At 45.3% G+C, this 15,398-nt stretch overlaps 1 protein-coding gene across 1 annotated transcript in view; it reads right to left on the minus strand.

The window, feature by feature from the left end:
* LOC126272606 (integrin alpha-PS4-like) overlaps positions 1–15,398 on the minus strand; it is a 493,607-nt gene that overhangs the window by 190,627 nt on the left and 287,582 nt on the right. Inside the window, exon 17 of the mRNA XM_049975549.1 lies at positions 806–969. Coding sequence (XP_049831506.1) covers positions 806–969 — 164 coding nt within the window. The remainder of the gene's footprint in view (positions 1–805; positions 970–15,398) is intronic.

Raw genomic sequence — 15,398 nt, forward strand, 5'->3', positions numbered from 1 at the left:
TATTGCCTGTTTTTTTATATATTATCTTCACCTTTTTCAAACAAAGTCTATAGGCTGAAGAGCGGCATACTACGCTGCTGCCAGCCCGTCCCCTTCGGGGGGGGGGGGGGGGGGGAGATCGAAATTCAATAAAGAAAAAAATATGTAAGGGTACCTTTGCAAGTAGCATTACCTCAAAGAATAAAGTTTTTACCGTAATTCAGCAAGCAACAAATCTGTCATGAAGTACATAAAATGAATGCTGGTTACATTATAGATGAAATTATTAATAAAAATTCGTTTCACTGCGAATTGGAATTATACTTCCGCCCCCCCCCCTCCCACTTCTTACAATGAAAATGCGGCCTTTTCTTAAAGTACATCCTTTTGAATAAAAAATAAACACCTCTTTTACAAGCGGCTATATACAGGCAAAGGTAATAAATAGCGACAGGTTGTTACTGTGTAACACACATATTTGACGATATTGGTTTAGAGTTCTTAACTAATTATATTTAATATTTACAAACTATTACGCAAGTTGCAAACCTACGTTTCTATTTAGAAACGACATTCTAAATATTTCTATTAATATTAAGTACTGTTTGGTTCACCTCGTAGAAACAATATCAAATATTTTAAAGAAATACTGTTAAAAGTTGCGCAAATAGGTTAACCACCCACTAGGAACACACTGCAAAATCCTCAGAGATGGGGAAAACATGGCGGACGACTGAGGCTGTTACATAGGAGTTCTAACGGAGAGTGCAGGCAACCGTGCGACAGTGTGCAGTTGGAGGCTGCCGCGAGGGCAGGCGAGGCCTACCCGGTGAGCGCGAGTCCGGCCGGGGCGTCGAGACGCAGGGCGCCCACCCTCTGGTTGTCCTCTGGGCGGAGCTCGTGACCACGCAGGAAGGCCGTCGCGTTCCAGCTCAGCGTCGCGACGCCCGCCGCCTGGCCCTGCAGCGCCACCTTCAGTCGCACCGTCTCCTGAGGGCACCACACACACGCTTTCATTGTACAGACTCAGAATACAGCTGGAAGCAGCTTATACAGACGTCGTTCAGTAATTGAAGGCTAACAATTTTTTCCACATAATACACCTAAGAGAGAGAGAGAGAGAAAAAACGACGCACCACGACGGAATCAACTGAATGGGACGGAAATCGGTACATGTGATTTGCATGTACAGACAAACAAATGATTACTATTTCAGAAAAATATGGATGATATACTCAAGAGACAAAAGAAAAATTCTGAGTAGGAATTAAAATCCATGGAGAAGAAATAAAAACTTGAGGTTCGCTGATGACATTGTAATTCTGTCAGGGACAGCAAAGGACCTGGAAGAGCAGTTGAACGGAATGGAGAGTGTCTTGAAAGGAGGATATAAGATGAACATCAACAAAAGCAAAACGAGGATAATGGAATATAGTCGAATTAAATCGGGTGATGTTGAGAGAATTAGATTAGGAGATGAGACACTTAAAGTAGTAGATGAGTTTTGCTATTTCGGGAGCAAAATAACTGATGATTGTCGAAGTAGAGAGGATATAAAATTTAGACTGGCAATGGAAAGAAAGCGCTTCTGAACAAGAGAAATTTGTTAACATCAAGTATAGAAACAAGTGTCAGGAAGTCGTTTCTGAAAGTATTTGTATGGAGTGAAGTCATGTGTGGAAGTGAAACGTGGACGATAAATAGTTTAGATAAGAAGAGAATAGAAGCTTTCGAAATGTGGTGCTACAGAAGAATGCTGAAGATTATATGGGTAGATCACATAACTAATGAGGAGGTATTGAATAGGATTGGGGAGAAGAGAAATTTGTGGTACAACTTGACTAGAGGAAAGGATCGGTTGGTAGGACATGTCCTGAGGCATCAAAGGATTACAAATTTAGTATTGGAGGGTACCGTGCAGGGTAAAAATCGTAGAGGGAGACCTAGAGATGAATACACTAAGCAGATTCAGAAGGACGTAGGCTGCAGTAGGTATTGGGAGATGAAGAAGCTTGCACAACATAGAGTAGCATGGAGAGCTGCATCAAACCAGTCTCAGGACTGAAGACCACAACAACAAAAACTCAAGAGAAAGAGCTTCTTAAACTGAGAAAGTTAATAACGTGATAGTCCACCTCTGTCCTTTATGCAAGCAGTTATTCGTCTTGACATTGACTGAGTGAGTTGTTGGATGTCCTTCTGAGGGATATCATTCCAAATGCTGCCCAATTGGCACAAGAGATCATCAAAATGCCGAGATGATTGGAGCGCCATATCCATAGTGCCACTGATGTTCTCACTTGGGGAAAGATCCAGCAATCTTGCTGGCCAAGATTTGGTTTGCGAAGCACTAACACAAGCAGCAGAAATTCTCGCGTTTAGACGGCAATCGTCAACTTGCTAAAATGTAAGTTCTGAATTACTGTCGATTTAAGGCAAAAAGACTGGGCATATAATACACTACTGGCAATTAAAATTGCTACACCACGAAAATTACGTACTACAGACGCGAAATTTAACCTACAGGAAGCAGATGCTGTGATACGCAAATGCTTACCTTTTCAGAGCATTCACACAAGGTTGGCGCCGGTGGCGACAAATACAACGTGCTGACATGAGGAGAGTTTCCAACCGATTTCTCATACACAAACAGCAGTTGAACGGCGTTGCCTGGAGAAAAGTTGTTGTGATGCCTCGTGTAAGGAGAACAAAAGCGTACCATCACGTTTCCGACTTTGATAAAGGTCGGATTGTAATCTATCGCGATTGCGGTTTATCGTATCGCGACATTGCTACTGGGGTTACTCGAGATCCAATGACTGTTAGCAGAATATGGACTCGGTGAGTTCAGGAGGGTAATACGGAACGCCGTGCTGGATCCCAACGGCCTCGTATCACAAGTAGTCGAGATGACAGGCATCTTATCCGCATCGCTCTAACGGATCGTGCAGCCACGTCTCGTCCCTGAGTCAACAGATGGAGACGTTTGCAAGACGACAACCATCTGCACGAACAGATCGACGCCGTTTGCAGCAGCATGGACTATCAGCTCGGAGACCGTGGCTGCGGTTACCCTTTACGCTGCATCACAGAAAGGAGCGCCTGCGATGGTGTACTCAATGACGAAACTTGGTGCACGAATTTTCGGATGAATCCAGCTTCTGTTTACAGTATCCGTGATTGGAGACATCGCGGTGAACGCACATTGGAAGCGTGTATTCGTCATCACCTGGCATGATGATATGGGGTGCCACTGGTTACACGTCTCGGTCACCTCGTGTTGGCATTGACGGCACTTTGAACAGTGGACGTTACATTTCAGATTTGTTACTACCGGTGGTTCTACCCTTCATTCGATCCCTGCTAAACCCTACATTTCAGCAGGATAATGCACGGCCCCATGTTGCAGGTCCTGTACGGGCCTGTCTGGATATAGAAAATGTTCGACTGCTGTCCTGGCCAGCACATTCTCCAGATCTCTCACCAATTGAAAAGTCTGGTCAATGGTGGCCGAGCAACTGGGTCGTCACAATAAACCAGTCACTACTCTTGATGAACTGTGGTATAGTGTAGAAGCTGCACGGGAAGGTGTACCTGTACACGCCATCCAAGCTCTGTTTGACTCAATGCCCAGGCGTATCAAGGCCGCTATTATGACCAAAGGTGGTTGTTCTGGGTACTGATTTCTCTGGATCTATGCACACAAATTGTGAGAAAATGTGATCACATGCCAGTTTTAGTATAATATATTTATCCAATGAATGCCCGTTTATCATCTGCGTTTCTTCGTGGTGTAGCAATTTTAATGGCCAGTAGTATATATTCGAAGTACCGCTGTACCGTAACGGTGTCGTGGATGACAACCGAACGGATCCTGCTACGAAATATAATGGCACCCCAGACCATCAATCCTTGATGTCGGGCCGTATGGTGGGCGACAGGTTGGTGTCCCACCAGTGTCCGGGTAGCCTACAGACACGTCTTCGCTGTCCATCGGTGCTTAATTCGGAGCAGGACTCATAAATGAAGACAATTCTACCACAGTCGGTGAGATTCAAGGCCGAATGTGCACGACCCCACTGAAAACGGATTTGTTGGTATAGAGAGGTCAGTGGTGATCAGTACAAAGGGCACCGTGATCTCAGCACCCTTTCGGCCTATTAATGGTCCTTGTGGCTTTGAATGCCTCTCCGACGATTGCTCGGTCCTCACATCCCATTGTCTCTCTAGGTCGACCGGTTCCTTATAGACACTGTATTCGACAATGGTTGACTCATCTTGCCAACATGGTTGAATAGTCACATCATTCCTATTCAATAATACATTGAAGGCCTGTAGGACGAAAAGGACCAATCAACTGATGCAACAGAAGAGATGGGAATCAATATGGAAGAAGTTATATTAGACACAGAGTTTAACAGAATTTGGCGGAACTTGTGATAAAATAAGGCAAAAGGCATAGACAACATTACATCGAGGTTTCTAAAATCATTGAGAAAAGTAGCAAGGAAAAGACTATTCAAGTTAGGTTATAGAATTTGTGAGTATGGAGATATATTATCGGACGTTCGGAAAAATATCACCCACACAATCCAAAACATAGCAAGGCAGATAAGCTTGAGAACTAGCGCTCATTCAACTTTACAGCACCATGCATCCATGTTTCTGGGAAGAATAATGTGCAGAGGAATAGAAAATCTATTAGACGACGATCAGTTTTGCTTTAGGAAAAGTAAAGGCACCATTGAGACCTCACGTTACGCTTAAAAATGGAAGAAAGGCTTAACAAGAGTCGAGATACGTTTATAGGATTCGTCGATCTAGAAAAAGCGTTCGACAATTTAAAATGGTGCAAGATTTTCGAAATCCTTAGGAAAAAACGTCTACGCTATAGATAAAGACACGTATTGCACAACATCTCCAAGTAGAAAGAGGGAACAATAAGAATGGAAGACCACGAACGAAGTGTTTGGATTAAAGTGGTTGTAAGACAGGGATGCAGTCTTCCGTCTTTACTGTTCAATCTGTACATCGTAGAAGTAGTGACAAAAATGAAAGAAATGTTCAGGAGTGCGATTAAAATTCAGGGTGAAAGGATGTCAAAGAAAACATTCGCTGATGACATTGCTATTTTCAGTGAAAGTGAGGAAGGATTGCAGAGACTACTGAATGGAATGAACCGTCTAAAGAAACCACACTATAGACTGAGAGTAAACCGAAAACTGGAAAAAGTGAAGAGGAGTAGCAGAAATGAAATTAGCGGTCAACGTAACACCAAATTTGGGGACTACGAAGTAGACTAATGAAGGGAGTCTGCTACACTGGAAGAAAATTTACTTCTGACAGCTAGAGTAATAGTTAGAATTACATAAACAGGCTACCACAGGCAAAGAGAACATTCCTGGCCAAAATAAGTATATTAGGGAGAAACATCGGCATTAAGAAGAGAAAGACATTTCTGAGAACGTACGTTTGTGGCATAGCATTGTGTGGAAGGGAATCACGGGCTGTCGGAAAGTTGGAAAAGAAGCGAATCGAGACATTTTGGTTGTGGAGTTGTGGAAGGACGCTGAAAATTAAGATGGACTGATAAAACAAGCAATGAGGAGGTATCTGCAAAGTTAGGATAACACTGACAAAATGGTAGGCGGTATGACACGACATGTTTAGTTCAGACATCAAAGAGTAACTTGCATTGTACTTGAGAGAGGTGTGCGGGGAAAAACTGTTTGGGAAGACAGAGTTTGAAATATAATCACCAGATTATTAAGGACGTTGGGAGCAATGCTACTCTGAGATGAAGAGATTGGCACAGGAGGAGAAGTAGTGGTGGGTCACATCAAACAAGTCAGAAAAAAAATTAGTCTTCAATCAGTGGCTCGAGCTGGATATGGCATTCATAAAAAAACTTTTGGATGCTCTTCTCCGCTGAACCGAGGCAATTATAAGCGGTAGATGCGGTTTTAAACAGTATTAGCACGAGTTCTCCTGAGAGTGAGTAATTTTTTCTCCGGTGTGCTTATCATTACACATTCAGAAATTCTTCTCATCAGTAGAAAGAGTTGTGAAGTAAATATGACTTCGGTTGGTGTTTCAGGCTAATTGTATCACCTATTACATTCTTTACACTACTGGTTAAGTAGCATACTAAGGCTGAATAACGAATAGCGTAAATCATTCTTTCTTCTTGTGTTATATTTATGAACCTGCTATTCTCGTATTGTGACATTATTGACCACAAACCTCATAAGAGAATAAATGTTCTGTGATGATGTTGTTGATATTGACACAACAGCCGGCCGCGGTGGCCGGTCGGTTCTAGGCGCTTCAGTTCGGAACCGCGCGACTGCTACGGTCGCAGGTTCGAATGCTGCCTCGGGCATGGATGTGTGTGATGTCCTTACGCTAGTTAGGTTTAAGTAGTTCTAAGTTCTAGGGGACTGATGACCTCAGATGTTAAGTCCGATAGTTCTCAGAGCCATTTGAACAATTTTTGGACGCAACATACAGCTACGGAAAGCAATCGCGGCACCAAGAAGATGCTGTGAAACGTAAAAGAAAGTTGGTGAGCGTTTTTCTCCGTCTTGTAACGTCTCTTGGCAAAACACATATGTGGCAAAAAAGGAGAAAAGAATAATTGAACTGGATGATTGTATTTGCGAGAACAACGATTGTGTGAACTTTATGTAATAAAGAGAAAGCATTATGTGTCATGTTTTGTTCTTGTATAGAATAATGTACCGATGTTTTTAAAGATAATATCTGTGTCGGCGTGTATTGAAACCGCCACAGACGATCCTTATTAAATATCAAACAAAGATGAGAATATGTCACAACAGGTATGAATAGTAGCGACCGAACGTTAATTTCTCTGTCGTCTTCTTGGAGTTACGTGAGTAGGAAAAGCCTGCGACGTTATATTGTACGCTTGCGTAGCATTCTTTTCTCAAGATTGAGAGACGTACGCCATTAGGTACTGATTTGTAAAGGTGTGTAATAATTTAATCTGTTAAAATGTTTTGAACTGAGTTACTAAGTGAAAACTTGCAGTATGATTTGTAATAAGCCTGACCGGTATTTTATCCCATCCTTTTAAGACATTTTCAGCTATTTAAATATTATTCGTGGTGCAGAGCTGCGATACGAACGAAGGAGCCGCTGCCACGGCGCATTCAAACTGCATTAAATGAAACCAATCATACCGCAAGGAAGTGGACAGGTAATAGTAAACTAAAATTATTTCTTTCAGCTTTCGGAATTGCAGGGCAGAGCAGCTGATTTTATGATTTGTTTTAGAGGTGGACGCGGGGTGCCAATAATATATTATTAACAGTGCAAAAAGATATTTTACCTTCATAACGTAAAAGAAATCTTGCTGTGTGTAGTTCTGGTCTGGCAAATATTATAGTAAAAACATCTTTTTCTCTGATAACAGTCTCATGTTCTCGTGTTAGTCGTGGTACTTATTGGTGTTTTACTGTTAACAAAAATCCACTGGAAAATTTTGATGTTGAACAAACATTGCGTACTGTAACATCAGTACTGAAAACGAAATAATTTTCAGTAACCTTTTCCTCTGTAAAGGAACTTTATGGCGAGTTACAGTAACGAAAACAAAAGTTCCTTTAATAGAAATCCAGATCCAGAATAGTAAGAACATAATATAATTTGTTATGTTGCAAATTAATGATCCAAAGAAAGTCACAACACAGTATCCTTAAAAATTATTTCGGGGCTCTTGTCGTAGCAACCTATTTTATCTCATATATTAGTTGTCACGCGAGCAACAACAAAGCAGAGAGCCGGCGAAAGTCTGAAACATAACGTCTATTCAATACTCACGTCAGTAGCTTAACAGTGGCGCCAGTAGCGCCACAACGAGGATGCAAATCAGGTTTGCGTTTGTTACTTACGAGACCACCCCTCCCCCCCCCCCCCCCCCCCCCCCCCCCCCATGAACCATGGACCTTGCCGTTGGTGGGGAGGCTTGCGTGCCTCAGCGATACAGATAGCCGTACCGTAGGTTCAACCACAACGGAGGGGGTATCTGTTGAGAGGCCAGACAAACGTGTGGTTCCTGAAGAGGGGCAGCAGCCTTTTCAGTAGTTGCAGGGGCAACAGTCTGGATGATTGACTGATCTGGCCTTGTAACAATAACCAAAACGGCCTTGCTGTGCTGGTACTGCGAACGGCTGAAAGCAAGGGGGAACAACGGCCGTAATTTTTCCCGAGGCCATGCAGCTTTACTGTATGATTAAATGATGATGGCGTCCTCTTGGGTAAAATATTCTGGAGGTAAAATAGTCCCCCATTCGGATCTCCGGGCGGGGACTACTCAAGGGGTGTCGTTATCAGCAGAAAGAAAACTGGCGTTCTACGGATCGGAGCGTGGAATGTCAGATCCCTTAATCGGCCAGGTAGGTTAGAAAATCTAAAAAGGGAAATGGATAGGTTAAAGTTAGATATAGTGGGAATTAGTGAAGTTCAGTGGCAGGAGGAACAATACTTTTGGTCAGGTGACTACAGGATTATAAACACAAAATCAAATAGGGGTAATGCAGGAGTAGGTTTAATAATGAATAGGAAAATAGGAATGCGGGTAAGCTACTACAAACAGCATAGTGAACGCATTATTGTGGCCAAGATAGGTACGAAGCCCACACCTACTACAGTAGTACAAGTTTATATGCCAACTAGCTCTGCAGATGACGAAGAAATTGAAGAAATGTATGATCAAATAAAAGAAATTATTCAGATAGTGAAGGGAGATGAAAATTTAATAGTCATGGGTGACTGGAATTCAGTAGTAGGAAAAGGGAGAGAAGGAAACGTAGTAGGTGAATATGGACTGGGGCAAAGAAATGAAAGAGGAAGCCGCCTGGTAGAATTTTGCACACAGCACAACTTAATCATAGGTAACACTTGGTTCAAGAATCATAAAAGAAGGCTGTATACATCGAAGAAGCCTGGAGATACTGACAGGTTTCAGATAGATTATATAATGGTAAGACAGAGATTTAGGAACCAGTTTTTAAATTGTAAGACATTTCCAGGTGCAGATGTGGACTCTGACCACAATCTATTGGTTTTGACTTGTAGATTAAAACTGAAGAAACTGCAAAAAGGTGGAAATTTAAGGAGATGGGACCTGGATAAACTGAAAGAACCAGAGGTTGTATAGAGTTTTAGGGAGAGCGTAAGGGAGTAATTGACAGGAATTGGGGAAAGAAATACAGTAGAAGAAGAATGGGTAGCTTTGAGGGATGAAGTAGTAAAGGCAGCAGAGGATCAAGTGGGTAAAAAGACGAGGGCTTGTAGAAATCCTTGGGTAACAGAAGAAATAATGAATTTCATTGACGAAAGGAGAAAATATAAAAATGCATTAAATGAAGCAGGCAAAAAGGAATACAGACGTCTCAAAAATGAGATCGACAGGAAGTGCAAAATGGCTAAGCAGGGATGGCTAGAGGACAAATGTAAGGATGTAGAGGCTTATCTCACTAGGGGTAAGATAGATACTGCCTACAGGAAAATTAAAGAGACCTTTGGAAATAAGAGAACCACTTGTACGAACATCAAGAGCTCAGATGGAAACCCAGTTCTAAGCAAAGAAGGGAAAGCAGAAAGGTGGAAGGAGTATATAGAGGGTCTATACAAGGGCGATGTACTTGAGGACAATATCATGGAAATGGAAGAGGATGTAGATTAAGATGAAATGGGAGATACGATACTGCGTGAAGAGTTTGACAGAGCACTGAAAGACCTGAGTCGAAACAAGGCCCCCGGAGTAGACAACATTCCATTGGAACTACTGACGGCCTTGGGAGAGCCATTCCTGACAAAACTCTACCATCTGGTGAGCAAGATGTATGAGACAGGTGAAATACCCTCAGACTTCAAAAATAATATAATAATTCCAATCCCAAAGAAAGCAGGTGTTGACAAATGCGAAAATTACCGAACTGTCAGCTTAATAAGTCACAGCTGCAAAATACTAACGCGAATTCTTTACAGGCGAATGGAAAAACTAGTAGAATCCGACCTCAGGGAAGATCAGTTTGGATTGCGTAGAAATGAGGAACACGTGAGGCAATACTGACCCTACGACTTATCTTGGAAGCTAGATTAAGGAAGGGAAAACCTACGTTTCTAGCATTTGTAGACTTAGAGAAAGCTTTTGACAATGTTGACTGGAATACTCTCTTTCAAATTCTGAAGGTGGCAGGGGTAAAATACAGGGAGCGAAAGGCTATTTACAATTTGTACAGAAACCAGATGGCAGTTATAAGAGTCGAGGGGCAAGAAAGGGAAGCAGTGGTTGGGAAGGGAGTGCGACAGGGTTGTAGCCTCTCCCAGATGTTATTCAATCTGTATATTGAGCAAGCAGTGAAGGAAACAAAATTAAAGTTCGGAGTAGGTATTAAAATCCATGGAGAAGAAATAAAACCTTTGAGGTTCGCCGATGACATTGTAATTCTGTCTGAGACAGCAAAAGGACTTGGAAGAGCAGTTGAACGGAATGAATAGTGTCTTGAAAGTAGGATATAGGATGAACATCAACACGAGCAAAACGAGGATAATGGAATGTAGTCGAATGAAGTCGGATGATGCTGAGGGAATTGTATCAGGAAGTCGTTTCTGAAAGTATTTGTATGAAGTGTAGCCATGTATGGAAGTGAAACATGGACGATAAATAGTTTGGACAAGAAGAGAATAGAAGCTTTCGAAATGTGGTGCTACACAAGAATGCTGAAGATTAGATGGGTACATCACATAACTAATGAGGAAGTATTGAATAGGATTGGGGAGAAGAGAAGTTTGTGGCACAACTTGACCAGAAGAAGGGATCGGTTGGTAGGACATGTTCTGAGGCATCAACGTATCACCAATTTAGTATTGGAGGGCAGTGTGGAGGGTAAAAATCGTAGAGGGAAACCAAGAGATGACTACACTAAGCAGATTCAGAAGGATGTAGGTTGCAGTGGGTACTGGGAGATGAAGAGGCTTGCACAGGATAGAGTAGCATGGAGAGCTGCATCAAACCAGTCTCAGGATTGAAGACAACAACAACAACAACTGACGAGATTGGATGTAGTGAATCGATGTTAGTCAAGGATGCCTTTAAGACGACGAAGATGCCATTATCAGCACCTCACTGAGCCTGAACGAGGGGTCGTGTAAGAGGGCTACGAGAAATTGGATTTTCCTTTCTTGATACTGCTGAAAGACATATCAGGAATGTAATCACTGTACATAACAGCTATCTGCGGTAGTCACGGTAAGATGTGGTCGCGATAAGACCGGGCTTCAGACGGCCATGTGGCACTACCGAGAGGGAAGGCGGTATGGCTGTGGAGCATCGCATTGGGTCTGCATAACCAATTCCAGCATCAGTGGTCAACACAGTGACACAAAGAACGGTTGGAAATCGGTTACTTCAAGAACAGGTCAGAGCCAGACGACCTCTAGTTTGCATTCCACTGACCCCAAACCACCGCCATTTGCGGCTTCAATTGTGTCATTGACAGCTCATTGGAGAGGAGACTGTTGGTCGGTTCCGTTTTCTGATGACAGCCGGTTATGCCTCGGTGCCATTGATGGCTATGTGTTGGTTAGGAGGCCAGATGAGCGCCGCAACCAGTCTGTGTGTGGCCTCGACACACTGGACCAACTGCTTGAGTTATGGTCTGGGGTAAGATTTCGTTTGACAGCAGGGTTATCCCACACACCCTGACTACAAATTTGTACGTAATTCTGGTGATTGGACCTGTTGTGCTTCCATTCAGAATAAACGTTCCAGGGAGTGTTTCTAAACAGGATAGCCCTCGCCCACATACCGCTGCTGTAATCCAACATTCTCTACAGAGTGTCGAGCCTTAGCCTGCTCGATCACCAGATCTGTCTCCGATCGACCACTCACGGAACGTCATCGAACAACTCCAGCGTCATCCACAAATAGCGTTAATCGCCGCTGTATTGACCGACGAAGTGCAACAGATGTGGAACTCTATTCCACAGACTGACGTCTCTGTTGGTACTGCTGACACACTCGCTCACCAGTTGGGGTGCTCACAGGCGTGTGCTCGCTGGGTTCGTCGCTGCCTAACAGAAGACCATAAAGAACAACGAAGACCATCTGTGCGGAGTTACTTGCGCAATACGAGGTTGATCGTGACAATTTTTTGTCGAACGTTGTCGCATGCGATGAAACGTGGTTTCATCACTTCGAACCGGAAGCAGAGCGGCAGTGCATGGAGTCACACGACCTCTCCTCTAAAGAAAAAGTTCAAAGCCGAACCATCAGCCGGTAAAGTCAAAGCGATGGTCTCTGGGACTCTGAAGGGGCTACTCTGTCTGATTTCATCTCTCGTGGTGGGACGATTAACACTGTAGTGTGTTCTGCTCTCAGGAAATTGAAGATACCACTTCAGCACGTTCGTCACCAAAATAATTCAAACGAACATCTCTTTCTCCGTGGCAACGCAAGACGTCACAGAAGTCTGTGCACCTGAGAGAAGCTCACAAAACTTCATCGTTATTTCTCATCCACCCTACAGCCCGGATATCGCACCTTCCTTCTTCCATCTGTTTCGTTCGTACTCCATGGGTTCCAGTGCGTGGATAGTAGAGAGGTTGAAATCTAGTGGCGATGACTTGAATGATGTGTCTGTGTGGAACAATAACAGTCCATTCGTTCTCAAGAGCCGAGCATCAAGAGCTCTTATTTTTAAGAACCAAAACCTGAGATAATAGTGTAGCGGCGCCACCGCTTAGGATAGGATAAGTTAGTTTTGTGCGATATTAATAGCATGAGTTACAGCCAGGTGCGGGCCGGATTGCAGTAAGTTACGCTGACCAGCAGTTGCGAAGCGGAATGGAGGCCACAGGATTGTCGAACTGCTGAAAAGAGTAAATGCAGCAGTTCGAATGGCGCAAGCTATAGGCAGGAGGAGCCCACTGGCACAACCGGGGTGTGGTGCGTACATGACGGAGAGCAATGCATTAGCGAAACGTGCACAGCCGAGTGTAAGTAGGTGTTGTTTTCTAACGAGATTCATTTCAAGTGTGGCAGCTCTCCTGGACAGCAGGACATGTCACTTAGCCGGGCTACACGCAGCAACAGATGGGGCGACAGCATCCCAGTCCACGGCTGGTCGTTGGTTCGACACTCTGAAGCTGACGCGAGATCCACAGCCAGCCAGGGGGGGGGGGGGGGGGGGGGGGCAGTCTTCTCGGCTCAGGACACACGCCGGAGACTTTCGTGGCGAGGGCCGCAGATTCAGACGCCTCATTTCGGGCAGTCATTGCCGCCACGTTCCCAGCTATGCCAGCTGAGTAAGAAGCAGCAGCGGGGCCGGCCAACGGCTCCCGGCCGAGCGGTGCGGTGTCAACGAGGACCGTGGTCGTTGAGTCGACTGCTGGCGCAACCATCCTGATGTAATCGGAACTCTGCAGCTGGCATACAAAGCTGGCTCGACACAGCGTGTTGCACTGCGTCGCTGGGGCAGTGGCCTCAGAATTGCGGGACCTGGTGACATGGACCGAGGTGAACGAAGCACTGTAGTGGAAATGAATAAATCTTTTGGAAAGTTCTCTCCGAGTTTCAATACGGCACCTCCTGGCACCCACCCACTACATCTGGTGTCAATACGCCACATTTGGTGTCGGATACCACAACATTTGGTGTCAGTCGCGACAGTAGTAACGTTGCACTCGACGTTCTAAGTCATCCGAAAGCTGTTAACTTGTTTTCAGCTCGGAACTCTAGTCAGACTTGTCCATTTCAGAAAAGCTACTGTTCACAAACTGTTGCTTCACAGATGCTGCTTTATGACAGCGTGGAGTGTTAAGCTGTTACAAACTATCATCGTTTAAATACCATTCCTCCACTGTATGCAGTAAACTATGCTGTAAAATGTGTTCATATTCCTCCGCATTTAGCGTTGTCTCATGTGGAATAAGGGCACCACATCCTAGGCACGTGAAACACCCCATACTGGAACACCATCTGCTCCATACTTCAGTGCTGGTACTACACATGATGGCAGATAATGTTCTCTGGGCACTCGCCAAACCCAAACCTTCCATTGGATTGGCACACGGTATAGCGTTCTTCATCACTCGTTTCCGGTCCTTCAATGTCCAGTGTCGTCACTCTTCAGACCACCAGCGTCGCTTAGCACAACTAAAAATGGAAAAAAGAACACATTGACACCGGTGTGTCAGACCCACCATACTTGCTCCGGACACGGCGAGAGGGCTGTACAAGCAATGATCACACGCACGACACAGCGGACACACCAGGAACCGCGGTGTTGGCCGCCGAATGGCGCTAGCTGCGCACCATTTGTGCACCGCCGCCGTCAGTGTCAGCCAGTTTGCCGTGGCATACGGAGCTCCATCGCAGTCTTTAACACTGGTAGCATGCCGCGACAGCGTGGACGTGAACCGTATGTGCAGTTGACGGACTTTGAGCGAGGGCGTATAGTGGGCATGCGGGAGGCCGGGTGGACGTACCGCCGAATTGCTCAACACGTGGAGCGTGAGGTCTCCACAGTACATCGATGTTGTCGCCAGTGGTCGGCGGAAGGTGCACGTGCCCGTCGACCTGGTACCGGACCGCAGCGACGCACGGATGCACGCCAAGACCGTAGGATCCTACGCAGTGCCGTAGGGGACCGCACCGCCACTACCCAGCAAATTAGGGACACTGTTGCTCCTGGGGTATCGGCGAGGACCATTCGCAACCGTCTCCATGAAGCTTGGCTACGGTCCCGCACACCGTTAGGCCGTCTTCCGGTCACGCCCCAACATCGTGCAGCCCGCCTCCAGTGGTGTCGCGACAGGCGTGAATGGAGGGACGAATGGAGACGTGTCGTCTTCAGCGATGAGAGTCGCTTCTGCCTTGGTGCCAATGATGGTCGTATGCGTGTTTGGCGCCGTGCAGGTGAGCGCCACAATCAGGACTGCATACGACCGAGGCACACAGGGCCAACACCCGGCATCATGGTGTGGGGAGCGATCTCCTACACTGGCCGTACACCTCTGGTGATCGTCGAGGGGACACTGAATAGTGCACGGTACATCCAAACCGTCATCGAACCCATCGTTCTACCATTCCTAGACCGGCAAGGGAACTTGCTGTTCCAACAGGACAATGCACGTCCGCATGTATCCCGTGCCACCCAACGTGCTCTAGAAGGTGTAAGTAAACTACCCTGTCCAGCAAGATCTCCGGATCTGTCCCCCCTTGAGCATGTTTGGGACTGGATGAAGCGTCGTCTCACGCGGTGTGCACGTCCAGCACGAACGCTGGTCCAACTGAGGCGCCAGGTGGAAATGGCATGGCAAGCCGTTCCACAGGACTACATCCAGCATCTCTACGATGGTCTCCATGGGAGAATAGCAGCCTGCATTGC

Source organism: Schistocerca gregaria, chromosome 5, assembly GCF_023897955.1.
Source record: "Schistocerca gregaria isolate iqSchGreg1 chromosome 5, iqSchGreg1.2, whole genome shotgun sequence".
NCBI classification, from domain to species: Eukaryota; Metazoa; Arthropoda; class Insecta; order Orthoptera; family Acrididae; genus Schistocerca; species Schistocerca gregaria.